Source organism: Trachypithecus francoisi, unplaced genomic scaffold (genome assembly GCF_009764315.1).
Source record: "Trachypithecus francoisi isolate TF-2019V2 unplaced genomic scaffold, Tfra_2.0 Lachesis_group14, whole genome shotgun sequence".
Lineage (NCBI taxonomy): Eukaryota > Metazoa > Chordata > Mammalia > Primates > Cercopithecidae > Trachypithecus > Trachypithecus francoisi.
In genome coordinates, this window is record NW_022681459.1 from 56066294 (window position 1) to 56090686 (window position 24393).

Consider the following 24393-nt stretch of genomic DNA (forward strand, 5'->3'; position numbering starts at 1 on the left):
GTATCGACCAAGAGTCCCCGGGGCCCTGAGCAAGGGTCTCAAGGTTGCAGGGGCTGCCTCCAAGGTTAGCTTTAGGACCAGAGGTGCAGCTCTCCTGTGGGTACGGGAAGCCCAGAGGCCTTCTGTTCTGGGCCTTGTCCTGCTTCGGTCCCTGAGCTGGGAGCTCTGAGACCAGCCTGGCCAGCGTTGTTGGGTCAGCGTGAGTGTGGTCCCAGACGCCCAGGCCCTGTTCCTGGCTCAGCTATGGGCTTGCGGCAACCTTGAGGCATCCCTCCACTTCTCTGGGTCTCAGTTTCCTCATCTGGGTGGCAGATCTGGATGCTTCCCCAGATCCTCCTCCTGCCTCCTCCCCTTCCTGCTGGCCCCACCACCACCCTGAACTTTCCCTTCATGCCCACAGAGTGATGGCAGCCCCCGTGGGTGGGTGATCAGGGCTGGCCGGGTGTGCAGATGTGACTGGAAAGGAAAGCCCCTGCCTCCCTCCCTTCCAGCGTCGTTTACGCAAAGCCCTGTGGGACCCACAGCAGGAGCTCTAAGCTCCTGGTCGAGGGCGGTCCGGGGAAGACCTCTCAAGGAAGGCAGCCTCTGACCTTGGCCCTGAAGGACCTGCTGGAGGGAAGGAAGGTGGGTTCCTGGGAAAGGGACAGACGTGGGCAAAGGCCTGGAGGTGTGAAGAGGTTGTGGCGACTGGGCATCGGAAGTGTGGAGCAGCAGGTTAGAGTGGGCTGGGGCAGGGGAAGATGAGGTGGGGGCGGTGCCAGAGGCAGTGACCTCAGGTCTGGGGACCCCAGGGCAGGGAGGAGTGGCTTCAGCAGAGCTTTAGAAAGAGACTTCTGGGCAATGAGGTAGAAGATGGGGAAGCAGGGAGGAGGCTGGTCCTGCCCACCAGCCGCAGATGCAGGACCCGGGCCACTCCGGGGCTGAGGAGAGGGGATGACTGAGTCCGCAGGACTCTCTGGTGGCAGGGGTGCCGGGGGAGTGTGCTTGGCCAGGTCTGGGGTTGCAGGGTTGCCTGCCTCCTCCCCAGCACTCAGGGCAGTACCAGGCACTCACTCAGTCGGTACCCAGCACATCTGTCAGAGGGTCTGATGGCCGCTTCTGGGTCTGGGGCCCCAGGAACTCCCAGGTCAGGGCCCATCGCCCAGGGGTGGCAGAGCCTGTGGTGGCCCCAGATGTGCTTGGCCCCCAGCGGCACAGGTGGGAAGGGGGAGTGGGTGACCAGGGGCTGGATGACTTCCCGGCTCCCCTGACTCAGGTCTTCCCAGGATGACTTTACCGCTGGTGGGACAGTGCTGGGAATTTCCAGGTATGGCCGACACCGCCCCCCAAGGAAGGCAGATCCATCCCGGGACTCCTCCTGTGTGCCCCATGGCTCCCCTCAGCCTGGGGAGGGCTGGCCTTCAGAGGCCACACTCCTGTGGGCCGAAGCGCTTGCTCAGCTCCGTCACTGCCCTGCAGGGTTGTCACCCGCCTTGGTGGCACTGCCCTGGGGATAGAGTCGCACGTCAGGCACGCCTTCCTGAGCGTCAGGGTGTTCAGGGCGTGTTCCTGGGGGTGACAGGCCCCGGATCCCTGGATGCCAGGCAGGCTGGTGTTGTGGACAGAGCACTGGATAGGGAGTCAGTGACTCTGGACTCCAGTCACTCCGTGTCTGCAGTAGTCCGGAGTGCAGAGGGACGCAGGGCCTGAGGACCTGCGGGACGTAGCCCCTGAAGTGGCCAGCCCGGGATGCTGTGGACCTGCACCTGGTGAGGGGCACTGGGCTGAGGGCTGCAGACTGCACATGGGCCCCATCTACTCTCTCTCAGAACCTGCCTTCCCAGCATATGGCCTGGGGGCTCCCCTCCAGGCTGCAGCTCCTGAAGGTATGGGGGATCACCTGGTACCCCATCGTGCTCTTGTATTTCCTTCTGGCATCTTTAGGAGTCAGGCAGTGTGTGTGGTATGATGCTTCCCTCTCCTGCAGGAGTCCTCCTGTGGTCTATCCCTGCTTAGGAGCAGCCTCGGAGGGGTGGCAGGGGCTGGTCCCCTACCTTCAGAGGCTGGGGAGAGCCCGGCTTTGCAGTCAGCTCTGACTGTGAGCCCAGAGCCCAGCCCGGCTTCCTCTTACCGCCTTCCTTGGTGGAGATTCCTGTGGCAGGCAGGAAGGGAGGGTGGGAAGAGGCAGAGTCCAGAGGTGGGGGAAAAGCCATGGGGTCTGGTCTTGCTCTTGTCGCTGATACCAAATCACTGCCACATTGCTGTGTGGCCTTGCCCGAGATGCTGCTCCTCTCTAAGCCGCCTCTGTAAAACGGGAATGATGAACTCCAACTGCGGGCTCACCGTGGGGAAGGCAGGGATGGCGCTCAGGACCTCGGGCCACTTCAGTCAAGGCCCCTGGAGTTCTGAAGGCTCCATAAACACTCACTCAGCCAGGCTGACGAGAGGCGGAGGAGGGGAAGTGGGCACTCTGGGCCACAAGGCATCCAAGCTGAGCAGTTGGCTAGGAGGCCGTGGCAGCCTAGGAATTCTTGGAGGGAGCATTCCAGAAAAGTGGGCTGCTTGAAAGATGAGGGGGATGTGGAATTATGCACAGGGGGCTTGTGGCCCAGAATGGGTCCCCTGCTTTGGAGAATGCAGATGGCCTATGTGGGGCTGGCCTGGCTCCGGCTCATGCTCTGTCTGAGAGGCTGTGTGGCCCAGGCATGGACTGGGTGTGGCTCCCATCTGTTCCTAGAAGGAGGACCCTTCAGGACTATGGCCTGAGGTTCAGTCTCAGGGCCGGGAGCTCAGCCCTATCTTGCAGTCTGCAAAGAAGTGATGGCTCGGCCCCCAGACTTGCCATTCAGCCAAGTTCAGAGCGGCCAGGAAGGCCAAGGTGCTGGCCCAGCCACAAAGTGTCCAGACTCCTATCCTGGCCATGGGCCAATGGGGCCTGCCAGCTCCCTCCAACTTGTTCCACTTGTCTGTCCACCCACCCATCTGTCCTGAGGTTTCAGGTTGGCATCCTGGTCACCCAGGCCTGCAAGGCACCCCTGCGTCCAACAGATCTGTGGCATCAGGGCCAGGGCTGGGGCTGGGAGTCCCATCCTTGCTAGGGTCTCAGCTAGCTGTGTGGTCTCAGGTGCTGTGGCATCTCTGGGTGTTTCTGTCCCCATCTGTACTGTGGGAAGCAAAGAGAAAGGCCAGGGTAAGACCTAGGGAAGGGTATAGCTGAATCTCAGTCCCAACGGCTTCCTCAGGAGCCCAGTGCACATGTGATCCTGTAGGGAGTGGAAAGGGGAGAATGGAGAGAGATCCTAGTGGACTTCTTGGAGGAGGAGGCACTAAGCTGGGTCTGGAATCTTGCCTGGCTGCTGGAGGGGGCAAGCTGCCTGCCCCTGCATGGGGAGGAGCTAGTCCAGTGTGGCCAGCACCTGGTGCATCATGATGGGCCCTGGGTGCTGGTAGAGATCTGGAAGGTTCTGAAGTCAGAGGTCAGTGTCCTGTGGTTTGGGGATCACAGTGAGTGGGTGAGGCTCTCATTTCATAGATTTAGCAGATATGGTGGCTGGGAGTGTCTGCCCTTGACCTCATTAGCTGTGGGCTCCTTGTGTTGGCCAGGGGTGCAATGGATCCCCTGGCTGTGGCTCATCCACCTGTAGCAGCCTCAGCCCTGCTGGGGCCCCCAGCTCTTCGCCAGCTTTTTCCCAGGCGGTCTGGTTCTTCTCCAGGGTGGGGTCCCAGGCTGCCAGGCCAGGAATGCCAGCTATGTGGGGGGGGGGGGCAGCTGCCCTCCGGGGGCGTGAGGGAGCAAGTGGACGCTCTGATCCCTTCCCTGGGAACACTGTGAGCTGAGAGCTGAGCAGAGCAGTGGCGTGGAAAGAGTGGCAGGTGGGACCGCAGTGGAGGGCAGCCTGCAGGATGCCCCACCCACCAGCAGGGCGTTTCTCCCCATTGGACAGACAGGCAAACTGAGGCTCAGGGAGGCCAGCGAGAGCCAGCAGCTGAGCAGAACTTGAACACAGGACCCCAAACCCAAGCAAACGAGCAAACCTCTTTAGGACACAGCTGCAGGTACCCAGATTGTCACCTCAGCCCCTCACTACACAGATGGGAAACTGAGGCCAGGAAGGGCAGGGAGGGGCAGAGGGATGGCCTCATTCCCGAGCTGGGCCCTGGGGGTGTCAGCCCTCTGCTCTCCCCAGCCCTTTCCTTGCCCACCCCCCACCCGCCCAGCTCCCTTTGCCTCCTCTAAGGATGCACTGTCCCGGCCCCACCCACACTGCTCTCTTCTGGCTCTTCTCTCTCAGCCTCAGTTTCCTCATCTGTAAGGTCAGGCTGGCAAGGACCAGCCAGGGGAACCAGAGTGGGGAGAGGGTGGGAAAGGGTGGGAAATGGTTTCAGGGCCCCACACACCATGAACCCTGCTTGGAAAGGGGAGCGCTTTGGGCCTGTCCCTTCCCCACAGGTGTAAGGCCCCTTCCAGGCCTCACCTGCCACTTGCCAAAGGAGGGCTGATTGTCCCTTGCTCTCAGATGAGAAAACTGAGACTCAGAACAGCCTTGGGGTGGCTGGGCAAAACCCCTGACCCAAGCCCCCCCACCCCCATCCCATAGAGCTGGGCCCTCCTCCAGGAAGGACGGGGCATCAGCTGTTGAGCCCAGACCTGTCCTATTCATTCTCTCTGGCTCCCTCCCACCGGCACGCCCAACTCTGGGCTGCAATGCCTCCCATCCAGCTTCCTCTGAGGGCAGCGCTGGAGCTGATGTGGGGTCTAGGCATTACGGGGCAGGTGCAGGTGGAGCTCTGTTCTGGATGAGTGGGGGTGTCTGACCAGTCTGCAGCCTGTGGCTCATAGGGTCTTCTGAATGACCCCAGACCTGGCCCACATTCTTATCCCCATTTGACAGGCGGGAACACTGAGGCCACCACCAGCCCCTGCCCCATACTCAGCCCCAAGGAACCCTGCTGGGCTCCAAAGCCATAGGCCAGCCCTCTGCCCACCTGAGGAAGAGGCTGGCGAGGACTCAGCCCTGGGTGGGCACGGGGGCCAGGCGCTGTCCTCCTGGGTATCTGCTGAGTTACTTCCTGGATGGGTGGATCCAGGCCTGTCTCCCTGGCTGATCACAGATAATTGGAGCATTCTTCAAATATTTTTGCCAGAAGATGCCTGAGAAGGAAGAATTACAAAGCGCCCTGGGCCAGGAGCGTGGGCTGCAGGAGCCCGGGGCAGCCCAGCAGCCAGGGCCAGGGGCCGGGAGGGGGGCCGGGTGGGAGGCCGGAGATCAGGCCCAGGCTCAGCCAGCCTGTCCCTGCCACCCAGAGAGCTGGGGAGGGGGCTGCCCATGCTCCCTCAGCTGGGGGAATGGGGTGGCTCGTGCCCATGTTGAGCTTGGGGCCTGGCCGGGTGCTGGGCAATGCTGGGGACCCCTGCCCTGGGGAGTCTGCCGCTGACACAGTTGGCTTTAGGACAGCCTGAGAGGCCAAGCACAGAGTCTGGGCGCTCCCAGAGGGGCTGGTGGGTGGGAATGCCTCCCCAAGGAGGGGTCTCTGCAGTGGAGAGCTCAGCAGGTCAGGGGCCAGCATGCTAGGAAGGAGTGTGGGCAAGAGTGAGGACTGAGGGGGCAGGCCTGGGGCCACCTGGCCAAAGTGGCCAAAGAGGAGCAGCCTGGGCTGGGGCCGGGAGGTGGCTCAGGCAGGCCCCAAGGCCACGATCCTGCTGGTGTCAGGGTGGGGCGTGGACCCATGCCAGGGGTAGGATGGTGGGTGCCCTGGGGGCAGAGCAGGGTGTGCTGGGGAAAGCCCTTCTGACCTCCATGAGCTTTTTGAAAGAGGTGCCTGTTATCTGCGGGGGAGGGCAGGAGGCCCCAGGGTTCTGCTTCTGGCTCCTGTGGCTCTGGGGAGTCTGGATGCTGAGTCCCAGGCAGGCTCCAGCTGGGTTCCAGGAAGAAGTCAGATCTCGTGTCTCCCAGACGGAGCGCTGCCCTGGTCCTTCTCGGGAATGCTTTCAGTGGCGGGGTGGGGCGCTACTTCCACCCTGAAACTGGGTGGGATGGACAGCACTAGGACTGCTTGGGTGCCGTGTTGAGAGCTGGTGTCCAGTCCAGATTGAGGTGGGAGAGCGGGGGTCCAGCCAGGCTGTTGTGGGGCCATTTGCGCCACCCCCCCCACCTCCACTGGCAAAAGAGAGCTGGGTTGTGGTTTGTGGGGTCGGTTTTTGGGAATTTGGAGGAGAAATGGGATACTGAGGTGGAGGTGCCTGGCTCCCAGGCCTCCTCAGGACACAAGCCCACATCTGTGTCATAGCATAGCCGATTTCTCCCAGGCCTCATCACCAGAAAGACACAGCTTGTCCTGTTGCTGGCAGGGAGCTGTGCCCTCTCGAGGGGTACTTTGAGTGGTTTCACCCCCATAATCCTCACCACCCCATCACCCAGTTTGAAACGCTGAGCCATGACATGGACTGTGGGCATTTTCTCAACCCTATGTGAAGTGGGGGTACAAGCTGGTTTCAACTGACCTGTAACGCAGTCTGAGTGACAAGGGGACGCCCCATGGCAACCTTGCTACCCACCCAGCCTGCAGCCCTAGCCCCTGCCTACACAGGCAGCTGAGGCTCTGCCACGCCTGGCCTTGCACCAGGCCCAGCATATGGTGGGGAGTAAGACAGGGTTCTGCCATCCTGGACCCAGCCACGGGGGCTCAGACCTGCTTGGGGAGGGCCCATGAGTCAGTCTGGAGCCTGAGAGACTCCTTATAGCTTGGTGCATGTCGGGGCTTCCTTCTCCAAGAGCTCCTCAGGGAAGGCCCAACCCCACACAGCCTGGCCCCAGAAGCAGCCTCCTGCCCCTAGAGACTTACATGGGAGGGTGGCTCTCCAGGAGGACGAGTGACCACACTCTGCCCATCCTGCCCCCGCTGTCTTTGAGGGTCAGGGATGGGGAATCTCCCAGGGGAAGGGTTGATGACAGGGCACTGGCCAGCCCTGGGACGGGAGGGGTGGGTTCCAGCCCTGCTCGCTCCCAGCCTTCCTGAGCTACCAGGAAGGCTGCTGAACCTTTCTGGACCTCCAATTCCTGTTCTGAGGGAAGGGTAATCATGATTATTGTCACCATTCTAGCCCTTGGCCCCCCAAACTTTGAAATAGCAGCCCTGAGGGGACTCTGAGGCCAGTCAGGCATGCAGTGGGTGTTCACTCTGCCTCAACCACTGAAAACCCTGACAGCATGAGGGAATTAGGTTAGACGCCTACCTGCTGGGGGAGGTGTTGAAGCAGGGGTTACTCCTGAACACAGCAGGGGTGTCAGGGAGAGGACAGGGTGGCTCTGATTCTGGGCACAGGTGAGATGCTGCCCACCCCCTGCCACCTGGGCTCAGGGTACCCAAGAGTGAGATGATAGGTTACCCCAAAGCTCCTGAGAATGTTGGAGGAGGGAGCCCCCAGGCTGGGCCTTGGCAGAGATGGCGCCGCCCAGATGAGGGTCTTAGCCAGAGGGGCCACGTCCCACAACCCTGTTCCTCCCCATCACTGCTGATGGCCCTGCTCCTTTGGGAGGAAGGATGGTCGCTATGTGGCAGCTCTGTCCACTGCCTGAGTGCCAGGCTGGGCATAGGCAGAGCAGGAGGGCACTCCACCAAGGGCTATGAGCCCCCACAACTCCCTGGGGTCTCCTGCACTTAACCTTCTCACTGCCTGGGAGCTGCTGCGGTGGGCTGTTGCCCGCATTCAGTGTCCACAGAGGCTGAGGGCCTGGTGGGGACAGGCTGGCTGATGGGCACAGGCTGAGGCAGAGGAGCCCTGGCAGGGCATTCTGGCTCAGCCCAGCTCTGCCTTAGGTCGGTGGCTGGCCCAGCCCAGCGGCCCTATGGAGCACGTGTGCAGGAAAGGCTAGCACCCCCAAGGCGGGCCAGGCACACACAACACACGGGCATGATTTTTAATGTTGGCATTTGAATTTTGAAGTGTGTTTTCTGGTTTTTTGTTTGTTTGTTTTTTTGAGATGGAGTCTCGCTCCCTCACTCAGGCTGGAGTGCAGTGGCATGATCTCGGCTCACTGCAACTTCCGCCTCCTGGTTCAAGCAATTCTCCTTCTTCAGCCTCCCAAGTAGCTGGGATCACAGGCGTGTGCCACCATGCCCGGCTAATTCTTGTATTTTTAGTAGAGATAGGGTTTCACCATGTTGCCCAGGCCAGTCTCAAACTCCTGACCTTAGGTGATCCACTCGCCTCGGCCTCCCAAAGTGCTGGGATTACAGGTGTGAACCACCGTGCCCGGCCTGTTTTCTGTATTTTAATTATTATAAGAAGCCTGGAGTTTCCATTCCTGCTTTATTGCCCCATTTCAATAAAGTCATATACTGTAATACTTTACTTTTATGCTGAGATATAATTTACATAAAATGCAGAAATCTCTAGTGCACACCTTGACGCATTTTTACATACACGTGCACTCATGCAACCACCACCCGGCTTGGGACAAAGAACATTCTGGCATACCGGCAGGCTCCCTCTGCTCACTCCCAGTTGGTGCCACCCACCCAAAGGTAACTATTCTGATTTCTCTCTCTAAGATGAGGTGGGCTTGTTCTGGGTATTTTTTTTTTGAGATGGAGTCTCACTCTGTCACCAGGCTGGTGCAGTGGTGCGAACTTGGCTCACTGCAACCTCCAACTCCCTGGTTCAAGCGATTCTCCTGCCTCAGCTTCCTGAGTAGCTGGGATTACAGCCTCACGCCACTACACCCAGCTAATTTTTGTATTTTTAGTAGAGATGGGGTTTCACCATGTTGGCCAGGATGGTCTCGATCTCCTGCCTTTGTGATCCACCCATCTCAGCCTCCCAAAGTGCTGGGTTTACAGGCGTGAGCGACGGCGCCTCGCCGGAGATTCTTAGAAGTGGTGGAATCCACACATCCTCTTTCCTGGCTTCTTTCACGCACCGTGATGTCTGTGAGGCCCATCCGTGTTGACGAGGGTCGGCAGTTTCTTCGCTGTGTAGTCACGCTGCATGAATGGACCACACTTAGTTTATCCATCCTCCTGTTGACAGACGCCTGGGTTGTTCCCCATTTCTTCGATAGACCCATGTGCGTATCCTTGGGTGATCACAAGCATGGGTTTGTCCTGGGTACAGGAGAGAGATTGCTAGGTCACAGGGAAGGGCTGATCTGGGCATGGACCCACTGGTGGTGGGTGCAGTGGCTGATGTGGATACCCAGTGGCTTCACAGTTGCTGGTCTCGGGCTTGGGGCCCCATAGACGAAGCTGGTCCCTGATCTCCACGGGGAGGCTGGATCCTGGGGGTCAGATGTTGTGTGTCCGGTGAATGAGTCAGTAATGAACTTTGCAGTCTCAAGCTTCAAGGGTTAATGATGAGGGCTCTCACTGTAGACCAGCAGCCTGTGCTGTGGACGTCACAGGATGGGTCCTCCCAGCGGCTCTGAGATGGATATGGGCTGTTATCACTCCCATTTTACAGAGGAGGAAACTGAGGCACAGTTAAGAAACTTGCCTGAGTCTCACAGCTGGGAATTTGCAGACTCAGGCGCCCCAGGGTTGTGGGGCTGGCCTGGCACCTGGCTAACACTGCCGCCAAGGACTCGCCTTCTTCCACTTCTGCTCTCATCTGTCACCTGGCAGTGGTTGAAGGGGCTGGAGTGTCCTTACCTTCCCCTCGCCCCCACTGCAGCCACCTCCTCCTGGAGGCAGCCCCACTCCCTTGGGGAGACTCTGCCAAAGAGCAAGATTGTTCCGCTACCCGGCGGCAGCCCCTCCTTGTACACGGGGCTGGCTCAAAACCTGCGCCGGGGATGCCTCTCAGGAAGCTCCTGGGCCTCTGCTGGCCCCTGGCCTGAGACTGCAGGGCCTTGTCCACAGTCCCTGGGGAATGAGGAGGAGGCTTCTTGTCTGCAGGGCTAAACTCTTCTCCCAGCAGCGCCCTCCCTGCAGCGGACTGGCCCAGGCTGGGGTAAGGAAACTTTCCCAACTTGCAACCTGCCCATCCCACCTGGCATCTCGCCTGTGTCCCGAGGCCCCATTCAGTGCAGGCGGATGAGCCGGGGGCAGAATTTTTCCATGGAAAAGGTCAGCGACTGAAACATGAACGCCCCCGCTCCCAGCATCTCTGCACTCACAGCCACTCAGAGCCTCCCTGGCCAACCTTCCCTGGGCACCCAGGCGAGCAGCTGAGGACGAGGGAGCCACCCCTGAGAGTTTTCACACTTGGAGCGAAGCTGGGTCTGCTCCACAAGGTTTGCTGAGAGTGCCCATGGCCAGCCCATGCTCCCCAGTGGCCCCATGCCCCTCAGTGACCCCACACTCCCCAGTGACCCCATGCCCCTCAGTGCCCCCACGCTCCCCAGTGGCCCTGGGGAGAGCACGCTACCTGCATGGCTCTCTGGCCTCCTCTAAATCGCTGGCTATTTAGTTGGTAGATATTTTTCCCCCACTTCCCATGCCAACCATTCTCTAAGGAGGGCCAGTCCCAGTCACCCCTCTCCCCAACCCCTCGCCTCCAGGTGGAAGGAATGGCATGGGCCAGGTCTGGGGTATGGCAGGGCCAGGCCAGCTCCGGGAGGGCAGGGGTCAGACTGGACAGTGCCCGGGGCAGCAGTGGGAGGGCAGGGATGGCAGCTGCATGGGAGCCGCTTGTGTACCTGGAGTGAATTGCTGTACAGCCTGAAGGATTTTAAGAAAAGGAAGAACTCAAGCTGTTTTGAGAGTGAAAAGTCAACCCAGTGCCTGCTCCAGGCCATGTTCCCGCGTCTGTCCCACACTTACTACGTGGCACTCCTTCTTCTACCTGAGTTCTGGACTCAGAGACTGGGCTCCAAGCCTGGCTGTGCAGCCCCAGGCAGGTCCCCTAGCCTCTCTGAGCTCCAGTCTGCACACCTGCAAAATGAGGATGGCACCACTCACCTAGCAAGGTGAGGATTAAGTGATACACCGGTGAGGTCTGAGGTCCCAACGGCCCAGAGTCGACCCTCAGAATGGGAGCACCTGGTATTGTTAGTGGGAACACAAACACCCCCACTTAGTAAGGGAGACAATTTTGAAATTATTTCTGAATTATCAACCACATCTAATTATTTATACTCCTGGCACAAAATACAGTGCAGGAGCCTGTATTCTATTCCCAGATGCCTTTACTTTCCCTTTTACCTGTGCACAGGCACACAGGGGGCTACTGGGGGCTCTAGTCCCCCTGCTCCGTCAGCCCCACACACCCCGGGTAAGTGTGCAAGACAGCAAGCAGGACGTCGGCTGGGTGGGCCTCTCACATCCCCTTCAGTTGGGACCTAATCTTCACTCGGGTGCAGAGTCCTGTGTATAGATAGAGTTTTTTAAATCGTGGTTAAAATACGTAAAATAAAATTTACCACTTTAACCATTTTTAAGTGAACAATTCAGTGGCATTTAGTCCATTCACAATGTGGTGCAATCACTACCCCCAGTTCTAGAACTTTCCATCACCCCCGATGGAAATTCCATACCCCTTAAGGCAGCCACTCCCCATTCCCCGTTTCTCCACCCAGCCCTGGCAATCACCTTTCTACTTTCTGTCTTGATGGATTTGCCTATTCTGGACATTTCATATCCCTGGAATCACACAGTATGTGGTTTTGGGGTCTAGCTTCCTTTATGTAGCATTGTATTGTTGAGATTCCTCCACACTGTGGCATAACCCAGTGCTTCGCTCGTTTTTATAGCCACATAATGTTCCATTGTATAGATAGATCACCTTTGGTTTATTCACTCAGCTGTTGACAGGCATTTGAATTTTTTCCACTGTTTGGCTATTGTGAGTAGTGCTACTGTGATCATTTGTGTACAAGCTTTAGTTTAAACACCTGTCTTCAGTTCATGTGAATATATACCAAGGGGTGAAATCGCTGGGTAACTCCAGGTTGAACTTATTGAGGAACTGCCAAACCATTCTCTGCAGTGGCGATACCACTGCACGCTCCTATCACCAATGTATGAGGGTTTCAATTTCTCCACATCCTTGGCAACACTTGTTTCTTTCTTTCCTTCTTTCTTTCTTTCTTTCTTTCTTTCTTTCTTTCTTTCTTTCTTTCTTTCTCTTCTTTCTTTCTTCTTTCTTTCTTTTCTTTCTTTCTTTCTTTCTTTCTTCTTTCTTTCTTTCTTTCTTTCTTCTTCTTTCTTTCTTTCTTTCTTTTCTTTCTCATAGCCACCCTAGTGGGTGTGAGGCGGCATCTCACTTTGGTTTTGGTTTGCACTTCCGCAGTGATTACTGAGGCTGAGCATCTTCTCCAGCTTGTTGGCCATGTGTATATCTTCTTTGGAGAAATGTCTACAAGCGCTTTGCTCACTGTCACACTGGGTTATTTGTCTTTTTGTTGTTGAGTTGTAGGAGTTCTTTCAGATTTGGTTCTTAAGTACTGACTTGTTCATGTATTCATTTATCTATACCTCAAACACTCGAGATGGCTACACCTGGCAGCCCTGAGACCTGACTGAGCAGACTTGACACTGTCCTGGAGGGGCCCACTGTCTGGTGGGGAAGCCGAGCACGGACACGGTGACTGTGAGGGGAAGCCGGGGACACGGTGACTCTGAGGGGAAGCCGGGCACGGACATGGTGACTGTGAGACTGGAGAATGGGCTCTACACCTGCAAAACCAGCGCCCACTGTGCTCCCCCTCAGTGCCAGGGAATAAGGAGCTTGAGCACAGTGGGGCTTTCACTTGGGCCCTGAAAGGGAAATGGAATATGTCAGACAGAAAAACGGAGAAGGAGCAGCACCCAGGGGAGGGACCAGCAGACACAGCTGGGAGGCGGGGTCACCCGAGGCCAGATCCCAAGAAGCCTCTAGTTCCAGGCACAGAGGCTTGGATAGTCCCCTGGGCAACGGGGACCTAGGGACGGGCTTTGAGCAGAGGATTGACATGATCAGATCTGGGTGCTGGCAGGGCCGGTGGTGGACAGCTGCCTGGAGGTGGGAGGCCAGGGCTTTGGCCATCGCAATGATCCATTGCTGCCCCCAGGGTCCACACTAAGTCCTATCAGGGTCCCCCCAGCAAGGGCATCTACTGCAGATAATGGGGGTTTCTCAGCCCTGAGGCTGCGGGGAGAATTTGGGACTGGAGAGTGTCCCTCAGGCCAGGACTGAGACAGGCTCTGCCCCCCGGCAAGCAGGGTGCCCAGCGGGGTTCCCATCCATCTCATTTCCCCAGCTCGCTTTTCCAAGGATCTACAATTACTTTGGGCTGAATTCCCCGGATTCCAGCCCGCTCCCAGCCCCACCCATCCAGATGCTCTTCCTCCATGCCAGCCTGGGGCTTTTCTGCCCATTGTGCCCGTGGGAGACCCAGGGAGGTCTTGGCCAGATTAGTGGGCAGGCCGGGCGGGCCTCAGGGATTGAGTGTCGCGCTGGCGGCCCGGCTGCAGCACGTGCTGTGGGCTCAGGCCACACGGGGACTTTCCAGCTGCCTGTGGGTGCTCGGCCGCCCTGGAAAATCACTGACTTGTTTCCCTCAAGAAAAGGGCGGGCGGGCAGTAGGTAGAAGGGTCCCCAGCACACTAGGGGCCCAGGGCCACGGGCATCAGCTTCGGGGAACCCCTGGCAGTCCCCCCAACTCCCACATCTTTCCCCCTCACTAAACAGGCCCGATCTGTTGTTTTGAAGCCAAGCACTGTGCTGAAACCCACTGTTGCCTACAGGTCTGCCTGAATCCAGCTGCCCCCCCTCCTTCCAGCTCACTGCCCCTTCCATGGGTGCTTAAAGCCAGATGACTGGGGCAGCCGCTGTGGAAGGCGGTCCGGCAAGTCCTCAGAAAGCGAAGGGACCACCTGACCCAGCAACTCCTAGGTCCTTGCCCCAGACACTGAAGACAGAGGCTCAAACACAAACCTTACCCGCACATTCATGGTGGCATTACTCACAGTAGTCCAAAGATGGAAACAGCCCAAATGTCCACCAGCCATGAATAGATGCACAAAATGTGGTCTATCCACACAATGGAATGTCATCAGCCTTACAAAGGTATGAAACGCTGACCTGTGACCACGCAGATGACCCTTGAAAACATGACGCTAAGTGAAAGAAGTCAGACACCAAAGGTCACGTGATGAATGATTCCGTCCATAGGAAACGTTCCGAATGGGCAGATCCATGGGAACAGAAAGCAGATTGGTGGTTGCCGGGGTCGGGGAGGGGAGGACGGGGAGTGACTGATGGGTGTGGTTTCCTTTTGGGGTGGTGGAAATATCTGGGAACCTGACAGTGCTGGAGGTTGCACAACACTGAATATATTAGATGCCACAGAACTGTACACTTCAAAGTGGTTCATTTTATATTATGGGAATTTCACCTCATTAAAAAAACACACAAGGCCAGGTGCGGTGGCTCACACCTGTAATCCCAGCACTTTGGGAGCCCGAGGCAGGCGGATCACCTGAAGTCAGGAGTTCAAGACCAGCCTGGCCAACACGGTGACATCCCGTCTCTATGAAAAATACAAAAATTAGCCTGGTGTGGTGGTGGGCACCTGTAGTACAGCTACTCGGGAGGCTAAGGCAAAAGGATGGCTTGAACCCGGAATGTGGAGGTTGCAGTGAGCTGAGATCATACCACTGCATTCCAGCCTGGGCAACAGAGTAAGACTCCGAAACTCTGTCTCAAAACAAACAAACAACGACAATCCCTCTTATAACACTTGAAGTAGAGTGAGCGGGGCCTGTGGGTTCCTGTCTGGGGCTTCAGGTCCTGAGAGTTGCTAGGAGATTAGTGACAAAGACTCCCTGGGGGACCCCTGCGAAGCTGCAGTATTGCAATAAGGCCCCTGCCGAGCCTAGCACACAGTAAGTGCTCAATTTGCTGCAGGCCTAATTTCTTCCTCTGCATGCACCCTGTCACCCTGACAGGAGAGAAAACAGCCACAGCCACCATTCCCGGTGCAGCCTTTCTCCCTATGGTTGTCTGAGCCTGGGGATGGGTGGTTTATACCCCCATTTCATGGGTGTAGAAACTGAGGCTCAGACAGGGAGTGCCTTCTCAAAGGTATACACAGGTCAGAGCTGGAGGCAGTACTGGGTGGGCTTGGCTGCTGGTCTACTCAGCAGCCCACCTGGCCCAGGTGCCACGGAGGGGCCATCAGGGAATTTATAAATGAGGGGGAAGCCCCGTTGGTCGGGGAGTTGGGGTCTGCCGCTTGGAGACAGCTGAAGACAGTCCCGAGTTGGCGGCTGCCACATCCCAAGCATGATCCTGTCTAATCTGAAGGGGCTGTGTATCTGATTCAGCGGCCTGGAGAGCTGTAGAACTTGCGGTTACAGATTCTTGTATTCTGAGGCTCAGAGGCCTGGGTGTGTGTGGCTGGGGTCGCGCGTGTGAGTTGGGGTGACACATGTGGTCACGCATGTGAGTTGATGGGAAATGGCCCCTCTGATGGCAGGGATCTGCTTATGCCCTGGTGGGCGGAGCTAGTGCAGGTCTCGCGACTGAGAGGCTGAGTTGGGAAAGGTGGTGGGGGTGAGGAGGGGCGCTGGCCGCTGCTGTCTCACAGCCTCTGTCTCCTCCCCTCCGCAGAGCACTGTCATCAGTGGTGGCCCTGGGAGCCAACATCATCTGCAACAAGATTCCTGGCCTAGCCCCGCGGCAGCGTGCCATCTGCCAGAGCCGGCCCGATGCCATCATTGTGATCGGGGAGGGGGCGCAGATGGGCATCAACGAGTGCCAGTACCAGTTCCGCTTTGGACGCTGGAACTGCTCTGCCCTCGGCGAGAAGACTGTCTTTGGGCAAGAGCTCCGAGTAGGTAAGGGCGCCTCTGGGCTCAAGGGGCCCAGCCATCGCGGCCGGGGCAGTGGGCCAGGCCACTCACTGAAGGCCAGCCCAGGCCACTGTTCCGCACACGCCTCCCGGGGGGTCGATTTCTTTGCCTTCCTGTGAGCCCTTCCGCGTGCCTGGCCTGGCCCTAGGGGGCACTGCCGCGTCTGAGGCCTCGATGGGAGCCAGGCTGTGTGCAGATGAGGGTCCTTGCTTGGGGCTGGAGGACATTGTCGTGACGTGGCCGTGGGCCCGTAGGCTGGCGGCGTGGCGGTGCTGGCGGTGCTGTGCAGTGGTTGGGACCCACTCTGATGCTGCCTAGCAGCTGTGTAGAGGGCGGCACACTGCCTCTTCTGGCAGCACCTCCGTTCCTGTTATCTGGAGAGTAGTGAATAGTAATGCTTACTGCAGGGGGTAGCTGGGGCACAGGAAGTGCTGCGTGAATGCTGTGGATTCTGAGAGTGGTGGGGCTTCCAGGTAGAGGGAGCCGAGTGAACTGTGCAGAATGCTCCAGCATGACACGTGGAGCACGGAGAATCCGATGGCCGGAGGGCAGGGCGGGTGGGCGGATGTGCAGAGTGGGTGGGCCTCTGGTTTGATGGACACCAAGAGATCACCAAAACCTGCCGAGTGGGCTGGCAAGATCCCTGCCGACTGTGCACAGCCCCTGAGGCCACAATCCCTCCCTGTCCTCACAGCCTTGGGGATAAGGCTTCATCACACCCATTTTACAGATAAGGAGACTGAGGCCCAGAGAGGGGCTTTAAAAAGTGACTTTTGGACTGGACCTGGTGGCTCATGCCTGTAATCCCAGCACTTTGGGAGGCCGAAGTGGGTGGATCACCTGAGGTCAAGAGATTGAGACCATCCTGGCCAACGTGGTGAAACCCCATCTCTACTAAAAATACGAAAATTAGCCAGACATGGTGGCATATGCCTGTAATCCCAGCTACTTGGGAGGCTGAGGCAGGAGAATTGCTTGAACCCGGGAGGCGGAGGGAGGTTGCAGTGAGCCAAGATCGCACCATTGCACTCCAGTCTGGGTGAAAGAGCAAGACTCTGTCTCAGAAAGAAAAAAGGAAAGCCTAACCTGGGTTTGAATCCAGCTGTGTGACCTTGAGCACGTCACTCGGGGCTGCTCAGGGCCTCAACTTCCCCACGGGTGACGTGAGCTCCAAGCCAGTAGGCCCTTGTGTGGGTCCACGTGGCTCTCCCAGGTGCTCAATAAATTGCTGTTCTGTGCATGAGAGTGGGGCTAGTGATGTGCCCTGCCCTCCAGGCTGTGGCGAGAGGCAGAGGAGGGGGGATAACTTGGGCACAGTGCCAGGCTTGCAGGGATGCCCAGCCCATGGGCATAACATGTCCTTCTGATCCTGGAGCTGAGCAGAGCCGCAGCTGCCGGGACACAGGCCAGAGCTAGGTTCTGCAGGGCTTGGAATGCTGGTGTGGGGCTGGGGGTGGCGCAGGGGAAAAGCCCCTGGGGGCCCCTTTGTGGTGAGCAGCCTGTGGGTGGCGCCTGGCACAGCGAGGAGGGTGGCACCACCCGCTCCCTGGGGCCCCACCACCCAAGTGCAGTTCCCTCCTTCCAGGTGCCAGCTGTGGCAGGCAGGGCTGCCCATCCACCCCGGTGGGGAGGGTGTCGGCACGAGTACTCACTCATGCTAGGGCCCATCTGCCTGCCTGGCCCCTCAGCGCTGAGCTGGCGGGCTCAGAGGCAGCTGTGGGTGCCCCTGCCTCCTGGCTGAGCCCGCGGGGGGTTGTGGTGGAGCTGCGCGTGGATCAGGTGTCCCTCGCTGCTCCTGCTAATCCTCGCTGCCTCACTGTGCCAGGAGACGGGCAGACGTGGAAATCGTCCTGCTGCTCGACAGAGGGCTGGGAGCTTGAACTTTATTTGGGACCATGAGACATGGGGTGAGGGACATGTGGGCCGCCCTGGGCATCTCTGTGGGGTCCCTGAGCTCACCTGGGAATCAGGCTGTGTGGCCACGCAGCTGTGTGTCCTGTCCTGTTCCTCGATCCTGGAAGTGCTGCATCCCGTCTCAGTCTCTTTGCTGGGGAACTCACCTAAGACACCCCCCTTGCTTTCCCAAGCGTTTCAGAAGCAAACTTTTTGGCAGAGCTGTCCACACCCACCATCCTCATTTCACACCCTTGATCAGGGCCCCCACCGCTCTCGGTCTGGGCCTCTTGTGACCTTCCTGGTATCAACTGTTCCCCCTCTTCCCTGGCTTCTGGGCCCTGGCTTGTAGCCTGGACTTCTCTGCCCAGTCCCAGCTGGGAAGTGCCAGCTCTTCCAGGTGCCCCTTGGCCCCCGTGCCCTGCTCTGCCCTGTCAACTGCAGGCTCACTACTGCCCACGGCTTCCGTTCCCCGCGACCCATGCAAACCTCTGGCTCGACACACTCAGCACCCTGTTACTTAAATCTCCTGTCCCCAGCTTTCCTCCGGCCATTTGTCTCAGCAGAAGGCTGGTATCATTTCCCCACACACCTCAGGGCTCTGCCCCATGGCCCCAGCACGGTCTGCTTTACTGGCCCTCCTCTGGCAGCTGTCACTGCCTCCTGCCCACACCAGCCCTAGTTGTTGAGTTAAACAGACGCCCTTCCTCCAAAACCTGCAGTAGCTCCCTATGGCCTCAGGATAAAGTGAGCTTCCTAGCCTGGAATCTGAGTAGCTGCCTCCCATATTCACCCTGGTTCCCCGCATCCCTTCTGAAAACCAGAGCTTCAGGTATATCTGGCTCCTCTCTCCTCCCCAAGCACGCCAGGCCCCGTTCCCCTTCCAGGGCTCAGCTGCGGGGAGTCATGAGCAGGAATAGAGGCCGATCAGGGAGACTAGCCATGTCCGAGGCCAGCTGGGTGCCCTGGCATGGGCTGGGAGCTGGGCCATCAGTTGGCAGGCTGCCGGGACACTCATGGGAACAGCCACTCAAGCAGTGCCAATTAATGATTGGCCCTGAGAAGGGGCTTGGCCTGTGTGGGTGGGACAGCCCCTTTCAGGCCTTGACCTTGGGCTGTGCCTAAATCTTGAGGGCTGAAAGGGTACCCTTAAAAGGGAAAATCAACCCCCTGTGCAAAGTTCCAATCCCTTTTCCATCACCTGGTGTGGGTGCTTGTATGCCTCTGGGGATGGAGCGCTCCCTTCTCCCCATTAGACAGACGTTTCTTCGAATGACCCTGTGCCGGCTTTGCCCTGGGCCCCTGGGTTCCAGTTGCTCTGCTCCCCTCAGAGCAAGGCTCACACTAGGCCCCCCTGCACTGCTGTGGTCCCCCTCGTGCCTGGAGGCCTCCTGAGCCCATCCCAGGCCTATTCCTCATGCGTCGAGAGAGGCTTGTCTCTTGTCTCTTCTGTTGACTAGAAATGAGCTTAGAGGTGACTGTCCCCAGCTGAGCAGTCTTCTGCCACGGTTGGGGAAGTAGAATAAAGGGGCGGCGTGAACATCAGGAGAACCTCTTATCCCAGGAAAGTCTGTTGGAAACCTGGGGCCTCCCAGCAAGGCAGGGAGTTTCAAACAGGCACGATCATCAAATCAGGGTTGTCAGCAAGGGCTTCCCGGGGGAGGTGACCCAGGCCAGCCTGGAGGTGAGCACAGGGAAGGGGGCGCCAGGTGGATGGAACAGCGTCTGCTGAGGCTCCAGGGCCAGAAAGCCGAAAGCACTTTTCCAGGAATGACAGGAGCTTCCAGGGCTAACAGGAGAGGCTGGAGGGTGAGGGCAGGGCTGGAGCAGCAGTGAAGCTCTGGAGGGCCCAGAAGGCATAGGAGATTCTGAGCAGGGGAGGGCCTTCCCTCTGCAGGCCGCTTCCTTCCAACCACTGCGCCGCCCCCACGCCCCCGGAGCCTGGAGTCCCCCAGGAGCACAGGCCTGGGCCTGGGGCAGCGGCTGAGTGCTCTCGAGCCCCCTAGCCCCACCCTTGAGCTGCCAGGGAATGCTGAGTCCTGCCCATCATGTGCTGGCCTCAGACATGACCAGGCAGAGGGACTGCCCCTAATCCATGCTCATGTGAGCGGCCGGGGACACCAGCATAGCTGTCGCCCGCTCCTGTTTGCTTTGGGGATGAGCTCTGCATGGGGAGTGTCTTCCTGGGCTGCACATAGTGGGGGCTCAGCAAGGGCTGTCGGCTGCTGGACAGTCTGAGGGGCCAAGAGACCCATCTCGGGGTATCTGAGAGGCCAGGGGTTGTGGGGTGAGCGGGTGACTCCCGGGCCAGGTGCATCTGCTGCCCTGCAGGGTTTTGTAGGCCACGCCCAGTGACCCCCAGCAGGGACGAGGTCTCGAGGGCTGGACTCTCCACCTGTTCACTCTGATGGCCCCAGGCCACCTCTGGCAGGGAAGCGTTTATGATATGGTATGGACTAACCGAAATGTGCTGTAAGTGTAAGATACACATGGATTTTGAAGACTCAAACCCCAAAAGCAAATACGGTATCTCTTGAATGACTCTTCTACTGATTACATATTGAGATGGTAAGATTTTGGATCTATTGGCTAAATAAAATATACTATCAAAATTAAGTTCACCAGCCAGTCACGGTGGCTCACACCTGTCATCCCAGCACTTTGGGAGGCTGAGGTGGGTGGATCACTTGAGGTCAGGAGTTTGAGACCAGTATGAGCAACATGGTGAAACCCCATCTCTACTAAAAACACAAAATCAGCTGAGTGTGGTGGCACGTGCCTGTAATCCCAGGTACTCGGGAGGCTGAGGCAGGAGAGTCACTTGAAGCTCGGAGGAGATTTCAGTGAGCCGAGATCGCGCCACCGCACTCCAGCCTGGGCAACAAGAGTGAAATTCCGTCTCAAAAAAAAGAAAAAAAAAAAGTTCACCAAAATTATTTTCACTTTTCTTAATGTGGCTACTAGAAAATTTCAGCTGACACCTGCAGCTTGCCTGAGACTTCCATTGAGTGGTGCTGCACCCATGGGGACAGGAGGGAGTGGCTCCAAGTCATCCTGTCAGAGACAGACGGGACATTTGAACCTGGATCTGACCGTCACTCCCGGGACACTGTCCTCCAGCGTGGGGTGGGGCAGTCTGAGGGCAGAGGGTCACTGAGCAGCCGTTTTTGAAGGACAGTCAGCTTGGGGGCAGGAGGGCAGCCCCCTTTATCAGGCCTGGTTGTTCTTCAGCCTGCATTCATTGAGTGCCTGCTGTATGCCAGGCCAGGGCTTGCACCCGGGACACAATGGGTGAGCACAGGCCAATGGGGCCAGGCCGGGAGGCAATGCTTGCCGGGCCCAGTCTCATGCTGGCCGCACCTTGGTGGTCTGCAGGCCTCAGGCTGACAACCCCGGTCACTCCCACCTCCACCCTCATCCAGGAGGCCCAGCCCAAGGCAGCTCAGTGGACATTTCTGAGGCTCAGGGGCCAGGCAGCCAGGACTGTAGGGACTACTAGGGCCTTGAAGGTCAGGGTCAGAAAGACTTTCCTGGAGGCGAGGCTGCCCAAGCCCACTCCTGGCTCGGGGTGGGATGAGGCCGGGGCTGCCCCACCCCAGGAAGGCAGCTCACAGGCACCTGGGAGGATTGAGCCCAAGGGGCTGTGGCAGTGGTAGGGCTGTGGCCTTTCCTGGGGGTGGCATGGAGGCCCTGTGAGCTGGGTGGTAGCTGGTCCTCTGGTCCCAATCCTTCCACATGGCCCCTCCAAGGCCACCTGAAACTCATCCAAGCTGGGAGTTTTCCATCCTCCCGGGCAGGACCCTGACAGACAGGACAAGAGTGGAGTGGGGATGGGGTCTGGCTGTGGAGAGGCCACTGCCAAGGACACAGGCCCTACCTGCCCGGGTCCCACTGTGTGACCCTGGGTGCAGCCCGGTGCCCTGGGGGCCTTGGTGCCCCACCTGCCTCAGGAGGAGCCGAGGTGGGGGCTGGGACTCTGCCAGGATTTGGGGTCTCTCCTCAGAATAAGGACATGGAGGTTCCCACAGAGCTTCCCACATGAGTTCCATGGGCAAAGCCTCCAGAGCCCTGGGCCACTGAAGCAGGACACAGACCCCAGGGTGGGTAGGACCCCTCCGTCAGCTTCATGGGGACACAGCGGCCTGGCCCTCAGCCATCGCTCAGCCCAACTCCTGCCACCTTTTCGGGAGGGTCATTTCTTTCATGGCTGTAGCCTCGCCTGGGCTGGTCCCTGTCACATGACCACCTCAGGTCCTGTCGTCCACACGTCACAGATGGGGAGACTGAGGCTCACAAGGAGACCGTGTGACTCACCCAAGGCCGCGTGGCCCCCAAGGGCCAGAGAAGCCCGCAGGCTCTCAGGGAACCGCCACCCAGATCCAGGTGCTGAGAGGCCCTGGGGCAACCCCGGGGAGGAAAGGGCCTCTGTGCTACCTCACACAGGCGGTTGCTGGCTTTGCCAGAGCACTCCCGAGGACAGGCCACCCTGGGCTGGATGCAGGAGGGGCCTCCTGGGCGTCCCCAGCACCTGCACCTCAGGGCTGGGGAAAAGCTCCCGGAAGGCCAGGTCCTTCCCACTCGGAGCCTGCTGTCCCCACCTGGGGGGCTGCCGCTTGGCGTGTGAGGGCCTCTGCTGGGTCGGAACAAAGGCCTCAGGCGCATGGGCGCCAGCGTGTTTGGACCTGGCATGACTTTTTCCAATGATCTGTTTATGACAACGGCAGGGAAGAGCTTAGTGTGGAGACGCTGACTCAGCCTGAGCCCGGGCGGGGGCCGGGCGGGGCTGGAGAGAGACAGAGGGACAGAGAGGGACAGAGGGACCCAGAGGGAGAGGGAGAAACAGAGAGGGAAGGACAGAGACGTGTGGAGAGACATACAGCAGTACACCTGGCACACACACACGTGCACACATAAACACATGCACACGCATGCACACACGCGCACACACACATGCACACATACATGCACACACATGCAGCACCCACTCAGGCTGCACCCAGGCCAGGACCATTGGGCCTAGAGTCCAGGCCTGCTCGGAGATGGGTAATATTAATAAAAGTGGCCCACGCGCATCCGGCACTTTTATGTTCCTACCCGTCCTGAGCCCTCCACTGCCTCAAGTCTCCCACATAGGACCCCACAAGGTGTGTGCTGCTATCACCTTCGTTTAAGGTGCAGAATTAGGAGCAGGGTGTGAGGCAGCCTGCCCAGCCGTCCCTGGCCAGAGCGTGCCTCGGCCCCGGGTGGTCCAGGCCAGGATTGCAGCAGGGCCAGGCAGGCCAGGGCTCTGGGCTTCTGATCCTTAAACTGCACAAGCAGGGACTGGGGCCAAGCTGTGGCCTGGAGGCCTCTCTGCCCATGCCTTGGTCCCTGCCTCCACCCCGATGTCCCCACTGAGCTCTGTGTGTGTCAGGGATGCAGATCCCAGACTAGCTCAAGCGGTGACTTGTCCCCCTGTGACTGAGCCCCGGCTGGGGTCAAAGGGCAGGCTGAGGCATGGATAGCCACAGGGGGCCATTGTGGGGCCCCACCTGGGACCTGAGCTTCTCTTCCAGCTTCTGTGCCCAACAGCTACTTCGAGCCCTGTCTAGACCAAGACCCCCAGCCTGGACACGGGCACCACACCAGCTGGGCCGGGTAACACCAGGAGCTGCACCAGGGGTGTCTCCTCACCTCCCTTGGTCTCAATCTCTACACTGGTAAACTGGGGAGGAGGGACAGTACTCCACCGTGCAGCTCAGGGCTGTGAAAAGCCTGGGAATCAGGTGGGGTAGGGGGCAGACGGGGGCTCAGATGACCAAAGAGCTCGCCAACCAGTCGTGTCCCAGGGACCCCTCCCCAGCCTGGCCTCAGGGACCCCACCCCACCCTGCATCCCTAGTCTACCTCAGCCCCAGCAGCCCTCCCCTGACCTATTCTTCAGGAAAGTCTATCTCATAAAAGCTCCCCTGCTAAAGGGATTTTAAAGAACCCACAGCACCAGGCCTCATCCCATGGTAATGGGGAAGCTGAGGCTTGAGGAGTGAGGGCCTTGGCTAGGGTCACGGAGCCCAAACCCCAGTTCCATGGGGGGTTGGCCCCAGGAAGTAGGGGCTGGGCAATGCTGGGACATCTTCTCAGTGCCAGGCTTGAGTTCCCACCTGCCCCTTACCTCCCTCCTGCTATCCCTGGACACCTTAAACCACCTGTGGCCGAGGCAACTCCTTCTGCCTGATCCTGTCCCGCTTTCTGGTAGCAGGCCCCCACCAGCTGCCCTCACTTGCATTGGGGCCCCTTTGGCACCCTTTTTTTTTTTTTGAGACAAAGGCTGGAGTGTCGCCCAGGCTGGAGTGCAGTGGCACGATCTCAGCTCACTGCAACCTTCACCTCCCAGGTTCGAGTGATTCTCCTGGCTCAGCTTCCCAAGTGGCTGGGATTACAGGCCCCCGCCACCACACCAGACTAATTTTTGTATTTTTAGTACAGACAGGGTGTCGCCATGTTGGCCAGACTGGTCTCAAACCCCTGATCTCAGGTGATCTGCCTGCCTTGGCCTCCCAATGTGCTGGGATGACAGGCGTGAGCCACCGTGCCTGGCCCGTCTACACTCCTTTCTCTCTAAACCGCCTCACCCGGTCCACTTGCTAATCCCGTTAGCTCTGCCCCGAGACTCTGTCCCATTAGCTGGACCCCGAGACTCTGAGCCCTGGCCACTTTTCACCTCCTCTGCCTAGCGGGTCATCAGCATTTCTTACCCAAACCCTTGCAC

The 24393-nt window shown here is 58.7% G+C and overlaps 1 protein-coding gene across 1 annotated transcript in view; it reads left to right on the top strand.

The window, feature by feature from the left end:
- The window catches only part of WNT7B (Wnt family member 7B), a 56548-nt gene that overhangs the window by 11237 nt on the left and 20918 nt on the right, over nt 1–24393 (top strand). The window contains exon 2 of the mRNA XM_033233606.1: nt 15512–15738. Within this exon, the coding sequence (XP_033089497.1) occupies nt 15512–15738 (227 nt within the window). The remainder of the gene's footprint in view (nt 1–15511; nt 15739–24393) is intronic.